The 15918-nt window shown below is 36.3% G+C and overlaps 1 protein-coding gene across 2 annotated transcripts in view; it reads left to right on the top strand.

Annotated features, from left to right (window-relative positions):
- LOC134213358 (suppressor of hairless protein) overlaps window positions 1-12153 on the top strand; it is a 65356-nt gene extending 53203 nt beyond the window's left edge. For both annotated transcript variants that reach the window (XM_062692350.1, XM_062692349.1), the window contains exon 5: window positions 11118-12153. In XM_062692350.1, coding sequence (XP_062548334.1) covers window positions 11118-11399 — 282 coding nt within the window. In that variant the 3' untranslated portion in view covers window positions 11400-12153. The remainder of the gene's footprint in view (window positions 1-11117) is intronic.
- Window positions 12154-15918: the final 3765 nt, after the last annotated feature.

Here is a 15918-nt window from a genome sequence, read left to right as displayed (position 1 = left end):
TAAATGTTGTATCCAAATAATCAAAGTGTTAACAATTTTTGATATCACGGAAAACAAAAAAAATTTATTTTGATATCGAGCATTTTTTCTACGGTTTACATAATGAGTTTTCATGATGATATTGACTATATCGAGCAAAAACAACAAAAAATACTTCAATTTGATATTATTTTTATTCATGGATCATATAGTGATATCAAAATACTGATATCTTATTTAGTTACTCGTTTGATCGAACACATATTATGCGATATCAAGATTTATAAACTAGATAAGTTATTATTTAGTTATTTTCTATAAGTCTTGATATCAGAACAATATCTAATTCAGTTCCTATTTTGTTTTAATTTATTTGAGATGATACCAAAATAAGGAAATCAAAATTAAATTTTTATGCCAAATGGCTCTAAAATCATTATGACTATTTTTTTATTATGCCGAATAGTCTTTAGGCCAAATGACCCCTGGCCAGGCTTGTAAAATGTCATCTGCATGTCATTTGACTAATTTGTTAATAACTTTCTTCAGAAAGCTTGAGTAGGGCTATATTTTTGGTCAAGGGTACATTACTCTAAATATAACATCTAAGGCTGGAGAGTGAAAACTCTCCAGAATGTCACGTGTCATTTGACATAATGTCATTTGAATGACATTTTGCCTCCCACGCACAAGATTACATATTTACAGCAATCTCTTGTTAGAAAAAGTTGTAGCCACATTTAAGCGCTATAAGTTCGTCATACATCAAGAATCAATAGCTAACTTCTGAAAAAGGTTCTGGGAAAATTATACAAACGAATGCAAATGACATTTTACAACACTGCCCCTGGCTATTCAACTCGTTATGCCAAATGGACTTATGCCATTTGGGGTAGCCCCGTGACAGTTACACTCCTGCCTCTGTGAGTTGCTGAATCAGCCTTGAGCGACAAATGCCTCCCTTCTTCTACGCAATCCAGCTTCTTGATAATATTGTTCCGATAGATAGATATCTTCAATACCAGGTTTTCAAAAACGTTGAAAGTGAACCCTTCGGCGATTACCATCTTGACACATACGGTTTCGAAAAAAAATCCTATCGATTTGAACTAAGATCTTCGGCATGGTTGATTCTTCACAAAGATCCAATTCTTTCGCGAAGGCTGCGCTGTATGCATGAGTATCAAGTGACGCTTCATGTTACTTGTTAGAATTGAGAGTTTATGATTGTTAAAGACTCTTCGCATCTTATCTTTTTTTGTTGCCAGACATTTCCGTATGATTATCCAACTGGGAATAAATTCAAGTTTATATCACACCACACCTTAACTTTTTTACCTTTCATCAACAAATAACAGAGAAAACTGGCTTCCCAAATGCAACGGATGACAGAGAGAACTGCTTCGCGTTGAACAGTGTACTGTGATCAATCAATCTCATAATTTTGAACACGAACACTGTGCTCGTGTTCAAACACTTTGAACGATTGTACGACAATTCCCCGAATGCAATTTCCCCGAATGTAACAATTCCCCGAATGTAACATTTCCCCGAATGCTTCTTTCTTCTTTGTGAGTGCGGCACGAAGCGATTGGAGGATTTCTGATCCGAAGGTTGCGAGTTCGATTCTCGGTTCGGCTTAGGATTCTTCCGGGTGAGAAGTATTTTCGGCTCTTTGAGCACAGTGTGTCCATTGCACTTGCCACACAATACATTCATGCAACTGGCAGGCACGGTAAAGCTTTCAATAACTGTGGAAATGCTAGTAGAACTACACCCAACCGGCGGTTGTTAGATTTTCCAACAATTCTGTATAAGAATCTACCAAAACCTGTATAAGAACTGGGCATATGCGAAATTGCTAGATTCTTATACAAATATTATATAAGAATCTAACAATTTTGTAAGCTTTTCTAACATTTTTTGTAAAAAATTTAACAATTTCGCATATGCCTAGATCTTATACAGGTTTTGGTAGATTCTTATACAGAATTGTTTGAAAATCTAACAACCGCCGGTTGGGTGTAAGTTGAAAAACAGCCCAAGGCGAAGTGAAGAGATATTGCTTTCTTTAAATGTATTAGTATCATTGGTATGATGTATTCATCTGCCCGGTTTAAGGCAAAAGGAAGTGACAATGTCTTCCTCAAATGAACACATTTGCCTGGTATAAAGCAAAGAGGATAGATAGTCCCTTCTTTAAATGAACTCGTTTCTCTGAAATAAAGTGAATCAATGAGACAGTGCCTTCTTTAAATGATTCCGTCTACCCGATGTAATGCTAATAGAGGAGATAATGCCTTCTTTATATAAACTCGTCTATCCAGTATAAAGCGTCTCGAGAGAGAACGTCTATCCATAATAAGGCAAGAAGAGGAGATAATTCGTTCACTATAGGAGCGCACTTGCCAGATATAATAAAGGATTTATATGGAGCAATTATATGTTTCAAAACTGCTGCAATCTAAAAAAGCCTAATGCTATTCTGAGAAAATGAATTCGGCAAAATGTTTTTCGATAAAATATTATACATTCAATACATATTGGATATTGCTTATATATTTTTTCCTTATTCTGGCTAAATTGGCATCAAAATAAAAGAGCACATTAATCTTTATTATCATTCTTAATTCATTCATATTTGCATTATTTCGAGCTAACGCCTATTTCTGAAGAAGTGACTACATCTATAATTGCCTTACTTTGTGAAAATGATTTCTTTTAAAGAATGGATTACATCCATATTATCTTATTTCGGGCAGATACGTGCTATGGGGCCCTCCTTAGCCGAGCGGTTAGCCGCGCGGCTACAAAGCAAGACCATGCTGAGGGTGGCTGGGTTCGATTCCCGGTGCCGGTCTAGGCAATTTTCGGATTGGAAATTGACTCGACTTCCCTGGGCATAAAAGTATCATCGTGATAGCCTCATGATATACGAATGCAAAATAGTAACCTGGCTTAGAATCCTCACAGTTAATAATTGTGGAAGTCCTTAATGAATACTAAGCTGCGAGGCTCTGTCCCAGTGTGGGGATGTAATGCCAATAAGAAGAAGAAGAAGACGTGTTATTAAATATAGAATATTAACAATAATAATCTGGGGAAACACTCCCTAAAGAAGCGACGCATTTACCATTGCATTAGTCCAAGCAAATGCATTATTTTTAAAGAAGGAATCACATTCACCATTACCTCAAGAAGGTATTTACAGGACAGGAGTTTAATTTCGAAGATAAACAAAACATTTACCAAAAACGCTTTCAATCGGAATTGGCGTTTGCGATTCTACTTTAAAAAAACACACACACATTCGTTGTTCGACTATTATAGATCAAAAATCATTCACCTTGAAAATCATTCTACCCCGATATTTTTATAATTTAAAAACACATCTTGGAGGATCAAGAATATCTAATACTACCAAAGGATATTTAACGGATAAGCGTAGCATAGTTACGGCGTACTTTGTAGATTGGACACTAGTGATACTCATGTTTTTCTTTTGAAATCCTTATTTAAATTGGTATCAGATATCAAGGAAGGTGTGATCCTTGATTTCAATCTAGGATAAAAATCACTCCTGGCCACGCCCACGCCCATAATGTCCAATAAGACACATTTGAACGTATCTTTAAACGCTGCTTTTTTTTCGGACGCATACAGTCGATTACGAAGATGTGTTTGTAAGAGGTACTACGTTTTCGGGAAATTGTTACATTCGGGGAAATTGCATTCGGGAAATTGTTACATTCGGGGAAATTGCATTCGGGGAATTGGTTTTCGGAGAATTGTCGTACAATCCTTTGAACAGAACATGAGTACCGGGTGCAGGATATACCTTTGTTGAAGTCGGCGATCTGTAAATTATAAAAAAGTAACATGCGCACGAAAATTTGGAGCATTTTGGAATTTTTCTTTATTTCCTTATGGAAGTGCAAATGGTATGATCCTAAAATATAGAACGGGGAACAATCACCCAGTTGTACAAATGATGATGATGATGATGATGATGATACTACCATCTATTGTAGCAAGGCACCTGCCGATAGCACTGGCCATATCTGACAAACGATTTGATCATGATTATATTATTGTTTGTATTTCATCAAACTCCTGTATGAAGGGCCAAAAATGGGTGGGGTGGTTCCATAAGCAGAGACACTTATGCGAATCCACGGGATGAATAGAGAATCTCCTTCCAGAAGAAAGTTAGTACATACAATAAAATATTCTAGCCCTCGTTTCCCAGATTGACCCAATAGATGGGGAGAAGAGCTCGCCCTTTATCCACGAAATGTTAACAATAGGAAGTTGGCGATTCCACTCTTCCTATCCAAATCGCTTCAATCGGGTGCCCTGATGTTTTTTTTTTGTATATAATCGTATATATAGTTTCGATGTAAGTGAATAATATATGCAATGGAATTCTCTCACCACATTTCAATCCAATTGTCCTGGATGTGCGAGATCCTTTCTTCAACACCAGTCTGTTTCAAATTTCATTGTCTTCAGAGTTGAAATATCGCCGGTCGAGAAATATTGATTGAAGATTGAACAATAGAATTCACAGTTCCTGAAAAGATGATAAATGAAGAAGGAAGGCAGTATCAAACATACATGAGTGTTTTTGCCTAAAATCAATGTGTCAATATGAAATTGTGGTGATGAGACCATGCTGATGGTGGCTGAGTTCGATTTCTGGTGCGGTCTGGACATTTTTGGGTTGGAAATTTTCTCGACTTTCCTGACCATTAATATCATCATATATTATGATATACGAATTGTAGCTTGACTTAGGAACCTCGCATTTAACACTCGAGTTAACAAATGTGGAAGTGCTTAATGAATACTAAGCTGCGAGGTGAAAATGTCCCAGTGGAGAGGGGTGTAATGCCAATAAGAAAAAAGAGAAGAAGAAAATGTAAGAAACGACCTGAAAGGCCCTGCACATAGGATACGATTGCGTTGCGGTTGACAGTTTTCCCATAGGGAATCAGTCAAACGCAACGCAAATGTATCATATGTGCGGGGCACTTGATCGTCACAATAATAAATATAAAATATGTGAAAATGGTTTTTCTACACGTGCGAGAAGATGTGAAGATGAAGTTCATCAACATTATTAAATGAAGTGAAAAAAAAAACGTAATAAGCATAAAAGGTTTTTAAGGATTTTAAGTCCATACAGTGATATTGAGCTATATCCACTACATTTTTCGCGAAATACTGGCACTCACTGTCTAAAATTTTAATTGTCATACTTCTACGCGCCATACAAACAAAAATAATTTGTTTAAAAATGTGAAATATCTAATAGTGTATCACTTATTTGCTTCTATGAGCCAATATCGCATATTAGAGTAATGACTCATAGTAGTTCAACTATAGTAGTAAGGATTAGTGATAATATTGCCTTTCTAGTGAGACACAAACACCTAATTATCCGTTCTCTGTTTTCGAAATATGAAAAATAAATGGGAAATATAAATTGATACTTATCGAACACCAAAGGACACAATGGCAGCAAACCAGACCTTGACACTGACGAACTACAACGCGAACAACCACAAGTATGAATCCAGAAACATCGATATTAAGTACGATCCTTCAGAATTATAGAAAGGCTTAGATAATTTCTTCTTGAATCAACCCGAATTCTCAGATCCAGTCCACGTATCATACAAATATTCCGATACAGAAAGATTGCAGCGTTTTCATCAGTTAACAGCTTTTGTTCTTTCAGCATTTTTACGTTGCATAATCCTGAAGAGCTGATGAAGTCCACATTTTTCAAAAGTTTCCTACTGTTGGTATTCTTCATGTCAGTCGATCGATCATCAATCGAGAGAAAACCGACTATTATCCTGTCCTCTTTGGAAATGTCCTCACAATTGATGCAATTACGTCCCAGCTCCAAGTCTTGTTCCCTATTTGCAATCGGGTTCTTCTTCGATGACATGATGCCGGCTCTACCCGGTTCTTCATCTTTCACTTGTAGAACTGTCGTGCACACTAGAAGTCAATAAAGTTTCGACGACTTCTCATCATTGTTTTCTTCCAGTGCATAAAAAGTAGAAAAATCCGCCAAACCATGATCCGAAAAAAATAAAATTGAAAATTGTCAAATTTCGGAGAACTCAAAAGTTACGATCTCTTCATATCGATGCTTACTTCGATCTCTTAATAATTTTTTTTCAACAATCACCCAGTTGTACAAATATCCAAAAAATATATTATGAACAGGTTTAGTCATTTTAGGCAATTACAAAAATCATCAATAGTTTAAAATTTGCATTCGCGGATTTGGTACCCCTCCTCCCTCTTTAAGCTGTCACGTAATAAGTGTACGGCCTCAAATATGTTTTCATGCGGTTTATAGAATACGGACTCTATTATTAGTTTTAGTTATCAAAATAATATCAAAATATGATATTTGCTAGAGTACTCTGCAATTCTATATCAAAATATGTTATAATTGTGATATCAAAAACTCAATTTGTTATCATTTTGATAATATTTTGATAGCGGACTCTGCTCGGGTAGCTTCATTTTATTATTCCATTGCACTGCTTTCGATGGATGCATTAAAGCAGCACTACTGCAGCTGTTTCATTGCACCTGGGTATGACGTTTGTGATGGTTGCATTCTGAAATGAGTTAAATTAAGTTTCAATGTTCCTGACGGGGCGTAATGTTTATGTTGGGCAAAATTATTCCCACTACTCTCTTATGGGCCAGCTGGTAAGGGCGATGACAACTGCAGCGTCGGGTAGCAAGAGCGCGAGTTCGAATCCCGCTCGAAGACAGTAAAAAATTGTGTTCCATTTTAAATATGAAAATACATTAACGATATAATATGAAAAAAAAAAAACTATGTAAAAAAAGAATTAGAAAAAAATGCCATTAAAAAACCTTTTTTCTTGTTTTTAAAATTATACATTTATTCAGCATTTCGGATGCTGAATAAATGTTACGGAGCAAAATTTCTTCTTTATCGATAAAGTATGATTAAGCAGTTAAGAAGCCATATATTGGGCCAAAACCTGCATTAAAATAGCATTAAAGGCGACTATAGGGCTTATTGACATTTAATGTTTTGCAGTAAAGGTGCATATAATGCCACTTAAATGCTTTATATAATGCTTACTGGTTACCTGGGTGTTGAAAAGTTTAGAACTTGAGTAAAGTAATCAATTACGTTCGTGCATCACAAGCACAGACATCAAAATTGAGCAACGTGCTGGTTACAAACCTCAGGTCGAGCAAGATTTCACGGAGAGCGGACACAGCAGCGTTTGCCATGGAAGATGGCGTTCATCAGCATCGGTGGTGGCCTTTCAGAGGTTGCTGCTGAAAATTCAACCTCAACGATTGTGCCTGCTGCAGTGTAGCATGTGATTGGCCAACAGCAGCAGTACTCAAGGGATATTTTCTCGCAAGTGTCGAACTACTGGTTTGCTGCATGAACAAACGACTTATCAGCTTTGTAAACAAAGACTCAAACATCGGCCAACCAGTAGTTCGGCACTTGCGAGAAAATATCCCGGCAGGATATGAGCAAAGAAATTTTAAGGAAACAGTGAACTAAAAGAGTAAATCATACCAAAGTCGTGCAAAATTGCAATATTGAATGACAATAATATGGACGGGGTTCAGCTAAACCGCACCAAGCAGCTTTTTAACTGACTTGTGGTATTTTGTTCGCTAAAAGAAAACGGAAATGATTTTATATCAATTCATACGTACATTTGTTGAAAGATATCCATAGTTATGAGGCTGAGGGATATCCGATACTATTTGTGATCAATTAGAACTGCCAACCGAAAGTTTGGGGAAAAAAAATGGGTATTTTTTGCTGGCGCTTGTTGTGATTTGGCAGAACTCCCGGTCATATATGAGCCTAATTGTGCCAAACAACGAAAACTTGAAGTGACGGGGAATGCTCGTCAAGTCCTATTTTATATGGTGACAAAACATTACAGCATCAATTTTGACTAAAGCCTGTCCTCGTTAAATTCCGGACACCTACATAATGTCCAATTGATTTGTCGCAAATTCATCAATTTGGATAAGAGCTGAAAGCAACTGATAAAGCGGAGATTTTCAGCTGCCATGTAAATGGATCGTCTTAGCTGTATATGAAAATTATAAAAATTCGCTTTGCAAGATGGGTGTCCGAAATTTAACGTGGACAGGCTTTAGATGTGCATTACCTGCACAAACGAATTGTATTTCGATCGAAAAGTTCAATCTTGATAGATGGATGGTTGACAAAACTACACTGCAGTGCACTGATAGAAAAAAGTATAAAGACAAGCTCGGTTTCCATACAAAATGGCCATGTTGCGAGGTCAATATCTCGATTCTTAGCGATTCGCTTGGGTTGATTTTTTGCCAGCAGGCCTAAAATGACTTGAATTTTTATTCAATGAAAGTTACATTTATGCATATATTCTACTTATACGCGTTTCTGTTGGAATGAAGCCCCATATAAAAAAGTAGTGTCTTCATAATTATTTCCAGATTCGGAGGTCAAAATCATTAGAGATGTATACAATTCACTCAACTCAACAACTAGCTAATCCAAAAAATATAAATGAGTATTTTTAGCGTGTTTTGAGCATAAAAATAGTATTTTGGCCATGACTTCTGATCCCAAAGTTCGATCTGGCCAATCTTCCGTCGAATGGAACCTGTTGCGAGTAATTCGGACAATGATAAGTTCCAAAAGTGTGTCTACAAAATTTGTACGCATACACACATACACAATTCATTTCCCACTATATTACGCCAAACCGTCATTAAGGGCCTCTATATGGCTATTGAAAACCCCAGATTAATCCACCTAGCGGTAATGGTGCCCTTCTCGTGCATTCAAAAATAGTATATTGGCCATAACTTTTGATCCCATAGTCCAATATGGCCAATTTTCAATAGGAAACAATAGGAAAGGATTCTGCGTCGAATTGTTGCGAGCAAATCGGTAAAGTCTAAGTGCCAAAAAAGGGAGCTAGACTTTTTGACGCGCTTTTTCATATGTATGTATTTTGGCCATAAGCCCATAGCACAGACAAACAGACATAACACATTGAACATTTACGCTGGATTTTGTTTTTACGCGATTTACATTTTCTCAATTTTCCACTCATCCTAAATGTTTAACGCATATTAATTGTCATGTGATTTTTCTTTGATTTATTCTGGATTTTTTGATACATGTTGCGAAGAGTTTGGTGGCAAATTGAAGTCACACGATCAAAAATACGAGCGAAAAAAAATCGTGTAAAAACAAAATCCTGTGTACTTATCAAATTCAACGTCGTTAAAACACTAACGACATCTGTTGATTTCAGTTAGTTGGGCAAATCACGAACCAGATGGCGGCAATGAGCAAACGTCAAACTTGAGCAAAAACGATGCGCGCGCCACGAGTGATCGATTGGCCAACTAATGATTATTTGAATTGGCTAGTAAATCAGTGAACGATGGAAATTTGACGAGTGTTATGTCTGTTTGTCTGTGCCCATAGTCCGATTCAGCCAATTTTCAATAGGAAACAATGGGACAGAATTCTGCGTCAAATGTAACCTGTTGCGAGTAAGTCGGTTAAGGGTAAGTGCATGAAAAGAGAGCTAGACTTTTTTGCACGCTTTTTCTATAATAAATAGTATTTTGGCCATAACTTCCAAGCCCATAGTCCGATCCGGCTAATTTTCAATAGGATACAATGGGACAAGTTTCCCCGTCGAATGCAACTTGTTACTCGTACTTAGAGTACGAGAAAGGCAAAACTTATAAGCATTAAAGTAGCACTATATGGCCAATTTGGCGAAATATAGTGATTATTGGTTACTTGGGAATACTTCCACTTGTGTATAGTGCACGGTCACATTAGAGTGATCGTGAGTATTTAAATTGTCTGGCGGCTACATACATTCTTCATCAGAAAATGTACTAATCAAGTAGATGTTGTGTGTGCTATTTGGGTAAGAAGGTCGTGGGTTCGAGTCCCATCGAAGGAAAATGTGGTTATCTTTAATACATTTTTCAAATAAAAATCTTCCACATAATGTACATATTCACATCTGAGTTTTCAGAACATTGTAAATTAATGTCCAAGTCTGGTGGTCCAATTCCCGAAAATAGGCAATCAACTTTGATTGAAATGGACTTTGACTCGATTTAGATAAAAGGGTAAAACACTTCAAGGGTAAAACACGTGCATCTGATTGATTTCAAGAGCAACACACTTTTAAAATCAAGATTTCCAGTTGTGAGAATGTTGTAGTTGTAGAACTCTCGAAATCCGTATGCCACTCTCTTCTCTTGTGATTCAAATGGTTTAGTATTGAAATTCAAGTTATGTTCATATCGAATTTGGGTGGAAATTTCTTGGAAGTAAATTTATTGGCTTCATTTGAACATCATATTTTATTTTAAAATATCTTTATTTACTTCAATTGAATCCAGAATAAAACGTATTCGTCAAACTCAATGAAACTTTAGCCGTTAAGTTTTAAGATTTTCATCCTTGGTTCAACAAACTATGGTACCAAAGACATAAAGATTATACTCAATTGAGTTGATAACAGGAATGGTAAACTAGCGAAGTTGAATTTTTCTTACAATCCGTATGTTAAACCTAACTTCAGAAGTGCTGAGCCGTAAAACGATTTAACAAACGGAAACATCTCGCCATCTCTGAAATTTTACCTAACGTACGGATTGAGTGGAAAATTTACCTTTACTTGAAATCTTGTCACGTAATATACCAAATTATGTCAGATAGAAGAGTAAAACATCACAAACAAATGTGGAGATGCAATTTATTTGTTGAGAATACTATTGGCGAAATTTCAATTCATCCAAAACATGCATGATATCGGGTCTTGAATTATATCATATAAGAGAAAGGTAATAGGGAGCTCAGTACATCCTGCGGAGTACACAGATATCAAATATATTCGTGTGAAAATTCTCGGAAGCATATTCCGGAAGCAAAGCTCGGTCAACCATCCTCGGTCTCCCCCCAAAGCGGCAATTCATAGCCACTCATTATTTAGTTCTCACTAATTGATAATCATATCATTTTAAAAAAAATGACTGAAACTATACATTCTTTTCATAACCTCTTCTAGGTCCGTCAGCCCACGCAAGTGCCTATATCGCTGGTACGAAACGACGGCATAATCTACGCTACGGGACTGACCTTCACGTACACGCCGGAACCGGGCCCACGGCAACCTTGCTCTGGAGCGGAAGACGTACTGCGACGGAACAACAGTGCGACCAACAGCACGAACAACAATAGCACCAGTGCGAACAATGTGAATGCGGCGGGTGCCGGATCCGGTTCCGCTGGTTCCCTGCCGCCGATCTCGGATGTGGCCTGGAGCACACACGGTGGTGGTATTTCGTAAAACAATCCATAGCTATCTTTCCGATGTCCAGGAAACAGGAGAGGGTAACAAACACTATTTATTGTTTTATACTTTTAATCTAGATCCGATTCGGGTGTGCGAACTACCTATCTTTATATATATTTGCTAATTTATATACAGTATTTTTACGAACACACGCGAACATACCGTATGCATAATGCAAACAGTGAGTAATCTCAATTTTTTATTCCTAAAGAACTACAAAAGTTGTGAATGCAAGAAAGAATGTATAGGCCAATGAACAAATTTCTATATATTTAGAGTGCGTGTCAGAAGAATGGAACACTTTCAATGTATATTTTTCGTAAGAAATTTTCTCACAGAAATTGTGAGAGAAAAAAATGTAGACTTTAATTTCCTGCTCTATTTTTAAAGGAAAGTCGTATTTTGACAGATTTTTTGTATGAAGATTAATATTTTTAAGACGAGAGATTACGTGATTGATCACACAGACAGACATTGAAAACAAGTGATATATGCAGGTTTTAAAGAATAAAAAGAAAAAAAGGTATTTAAAATTAAATATCGTCGGAAACAAAGTGACTATATTTTTTTTCGAAAAGGAATAATCTGACAACGAACTTTTTTTTCTATAAAGCTAGCGTATCTATATTAAGAAAAGACACACTTTTACCGTTCAGATAATCGTTCTTTTCTAGATAAAAGACAACCAACTGAAAAGTCTAAGCATTTTAAACTGGGAATAAAATTGCCAAAGAAGTAGAGACAACAACCTTTTTTTTGCACTGAAAGAATTTTTCTGTTTTTTCTTACATCTTTTCCAGCATATTCATTCGCCCCCCCTCGTATCTATTACACAGGATTCTGTTTTTACACGATGTTTTACGCTCGTATTTTTGATCGTGTGACTTCAATTTACCACCAAAACCTTCGCAACATGTTTCAAAAAATCCAGAAAAATTAAAAAAAAATCACATGATAAGTAATATGCGTTAAACATTTAGGATGAGTGTTAAATTGAGAAAATGAAAATCGCGTATAAACAGAATTCAGTGTATTTGTTTTTTTTGCTTCATTCCTACAATTAGTCGTTACACACATAGTCTTTCAATCGCACGCAATTACTAACCGTTTGAGGCAAAAGAATTGCAATCTCGGGTGAGAAAGATGTCAGTGTCGGGCAGAGGTCGTAAACTTTTTCTCTGTTCGTGATCTCCATAGTGATTTCCCCATCATTGTAATGATGGAATTGCATTTCTTATGAGATGAGTTATTGGTAAGGCTGTTGCTTTGTTTCTGCGTTATTGTTTTCGATTGCATGTTCTTCTACTGTACTGGGGCTAACTGTTATTATTTTCTTGTTCTGTTATTTTAGGTTACTATTTATACTCAGGTTATTATTTCGGAATACATGTATTAAAACAAATGCGTGTTTTCCCTTTATTACAATAATAAGTGAACGCAGTTTTTAAAGAGCAATGGTAACCTGATTTCTGGAATATAGCCTATCTTGTAATAAACAAAACACATACTTTGATGAACTGGTTCACGGGTATTGCCACACACAGAAAAACAATACAATTGTGTATAAAATCTTGGCATATACAATTCTGGAAGGTTATGTAAGCTTTTTAAACAGATACTATACTTCATAAATTTTTGTACCTTCCCATTTTTATTAAATCGTTTCAACTACAAAAAGCAAAATTTAGCACATTTTTATGGTTTCATTAGACTACTAATCAATTGTGTGTAAAAATAGTGAAAACAATCAAGTAACTATTGATTTACAATTAAAAACTTTTGTTTGTTGTTCACTAATTTCAGCTATGCCAATTTTTTTTGGTTCGGGATGAACTACTGCGTCTGTTTCATTGAACTTTTGTTGTATACTCGTAGTATTTGTTTAGTGTATGTCTTTCTGCTCCATATATTTTGAAAAGAAATGAAGTAGTCGTTTTTATTCAGATATTTCTCAAACTTAATGTGAGGCCTCTTTAGCTTGAGGTACCGTCAACTGGGGGGAAGATGATCATTTGATGTGTCAGTCAAAAGTGCCAATTTTTTTTATGAAACGGTAGTCAACAATATTCTCCGTTCAAGTAGTGTTACCGCTAGGTAGAAATCCGAGTTTTTAGATTTTAATCATGAAAATGTATTTTGTGGAAGAAAGAGACGCAATTTTCGTTTCAAATATTGACTTCGTAAACTTCTTCACGTAGTAAATTCAACATTCATACAAATAACCTAATGTATTTTGACTACTGGGTCATAATGATTTTAGTAGAGCTGTCTTGATCAACTTAACCCCAAACCAGATTACTCAAAAAATGTATGATAATTCAATTTATTTTAATAAATGCGAATGCATTTCAGAAAACTAAAGTTGTTGTCACCTGTCATAAGACGAGTTTAAACAATCCCATTGAATTCCACCACTTAATTGTATCTTGACAGATACGTATTTCGACCTCAACAGTAAGGCCGTCTTCAGTGTCTCGTACTTGACTCGACTTCGACAAGTCGAGTCAAGTACGAGACACTGAAGACGGCCTTACTGTTGAGGTCGAAATACGTATCTGTCAAGATACAATTAAGTGGTGGAATTCAATGGGATTGTTTAAACTCGTCTTATGACAGGTGAAAACATTCCACTAAAAAGCTCAAAATAATTTTCTTATTAAAGTTGTTGATTATTGCAACGTATAGCAGTACATGTTTTGAAAATATTTGTTTCGATTTAAAATGTAAACATACATTGTTATTGCATGTTTTGTCTTAGAAATGATCATCTTCCCCCCAGTTGACGGTACCGCTATTTATGCTTTTCGAGAAATGGTTTATACCAACTCTCAAAGGCACGCCCCTCAATCAGTTTCGGCTTCAACAATGGGATGATACTGTTTTTGACCATGCATCGAAGTTTAAACATATGTTTGCTTCTTCTTATGAGTTCCGAATTCGTTTTTGTACAGAGATCTAATTTCATTGCGATTGGCATTCCGAAATCTCACCTATACATAGAGCTCTAATCAGTCAGAGGGTTCAACAGAACCACCATATTTGTATCCGCTTCTTTCCTAATTAATCGGCCCTCAGGAGCTTGGAGATTCATGTCGTCGGCTTCGAAACCAGCCTAAGATTGAGTTATGTTTCAATATTTAATTCATTGACTCCATCCAAAAGGTGCAAAAAATGGGTCATCTAAAAGCAAATTATAGTCGTTGCATACTCTTACGACCATCACTCATAAGTCTAAATCTTCTTCTTCATTGGCATTACATCCACCACTGGGACAGAGCCGCCTCGCAGCTTAGGGTTCATTAAGCACTTCCACAGTTATTAACTGCGAGGTTTCTAAGCCAGGTTACCATTTTTGCATTCGTATATCATGGGGCCAACACGATGATACTTTTATGCTCAGGGAAGTCGAGACAATTTCCAATCCGAAAGTTGCCTAGACCGGCACCGGGAATCGAACCCAGCCACCCTCAGCATGGTCTTGCTTTGTAGCCGCGCATCTTACCGCACGGCTAAGGAGGGCCCCAAAAGTCTAAATAAGAATAGTAAAATACTAGAGCACAGTGTGGTAGATCTTACTCCGTAATGCATCACGAAAAGGTGTCTACCCAGCATTACAGGCTCCGTTAACTGCCTAGCTCACTGTTTCACCCCCAGGCCACCGTTACGCACTACTTCAGAGTTCCATATTCCAGCGTAACGAGATAGGGACACGGCAGGTATTTCCGTCCATCGTCGTAGGGGCTAAAACCAACGAAAGCAACGTACATTTGCTAGAACTCCACTATAGCAGAACGTTTCTCCTGAGCTTACGATTTGATACGTATGAGTTTTAAAATAAGCATCTTTTTTATTGGTTTTCGAGACTATGACGAACAGACGAAAATACCTGCCGTGTCCCTATGTAAAATTACTTTTGTTTTTGATTTTTATCTAAAGTGATTCCTTCCTGTCGAAATCGTGGGAAGGAAAGAGTAATATAAAATAATATAAATAATACAAAATTGTGAGATTTCAATGCAAAAATTGTAATAAAATCTATCGAATTTATGGACCTTGCAAAGTTTTTATACAGAACTGTATTAGAATCTGCCATCTGTTGGTTGGGTATATAACTCTTGCATGCAGCAATAAATCGTTTGAAAATTACAAAAAAAAAAGAATCCCGACTAATTGAGCTTTTTGCATTCGATTGGGATGAGTGGGAAAGAGGCATTCCACGGAGGCATGCCAGTCGATCCTGAGCGACCATTTCGAAAATATCTGAAACTTTGCACAGTTTTTCAATTTCATCTAAATCGTCATTTTTCGATATCAAATCTTCATATTGAGTCACGGCTAACTTTTCAAAAGGGTGTATGTGAAAATGGTTCAAAAATATTTAAAAAGCTGCACAGCAAAAACGGGATGTTCGATTGTTATAACTTTTTCAGCAAAGTTAGACAACTAAATGAAAAGAAAATATGCACAGTAAAAAAAAATTTTTTTACCTTTAAAAATATCATTTTCGTCACAA

The sequence above is a fragment of the Armigeres subalbatus genome, chromosome 2 (assembly GCF_024139115.2).
Source record: "Armigeres subalbatus isolate Guangzhou_Male chromosome 2, GZ_Asu_2, whole genome shotgun sequence".
In the NCBI taxonomy this organism is placed as follows: Eukaryota; Metazoa; Arthropoda; class Insecta; order Diptera; family Culicidae; genus Armigeres; species Armigeres subalbatus.
This window is presented reverse-complemented; position numbering and strand designations above follow the sequence as displayed.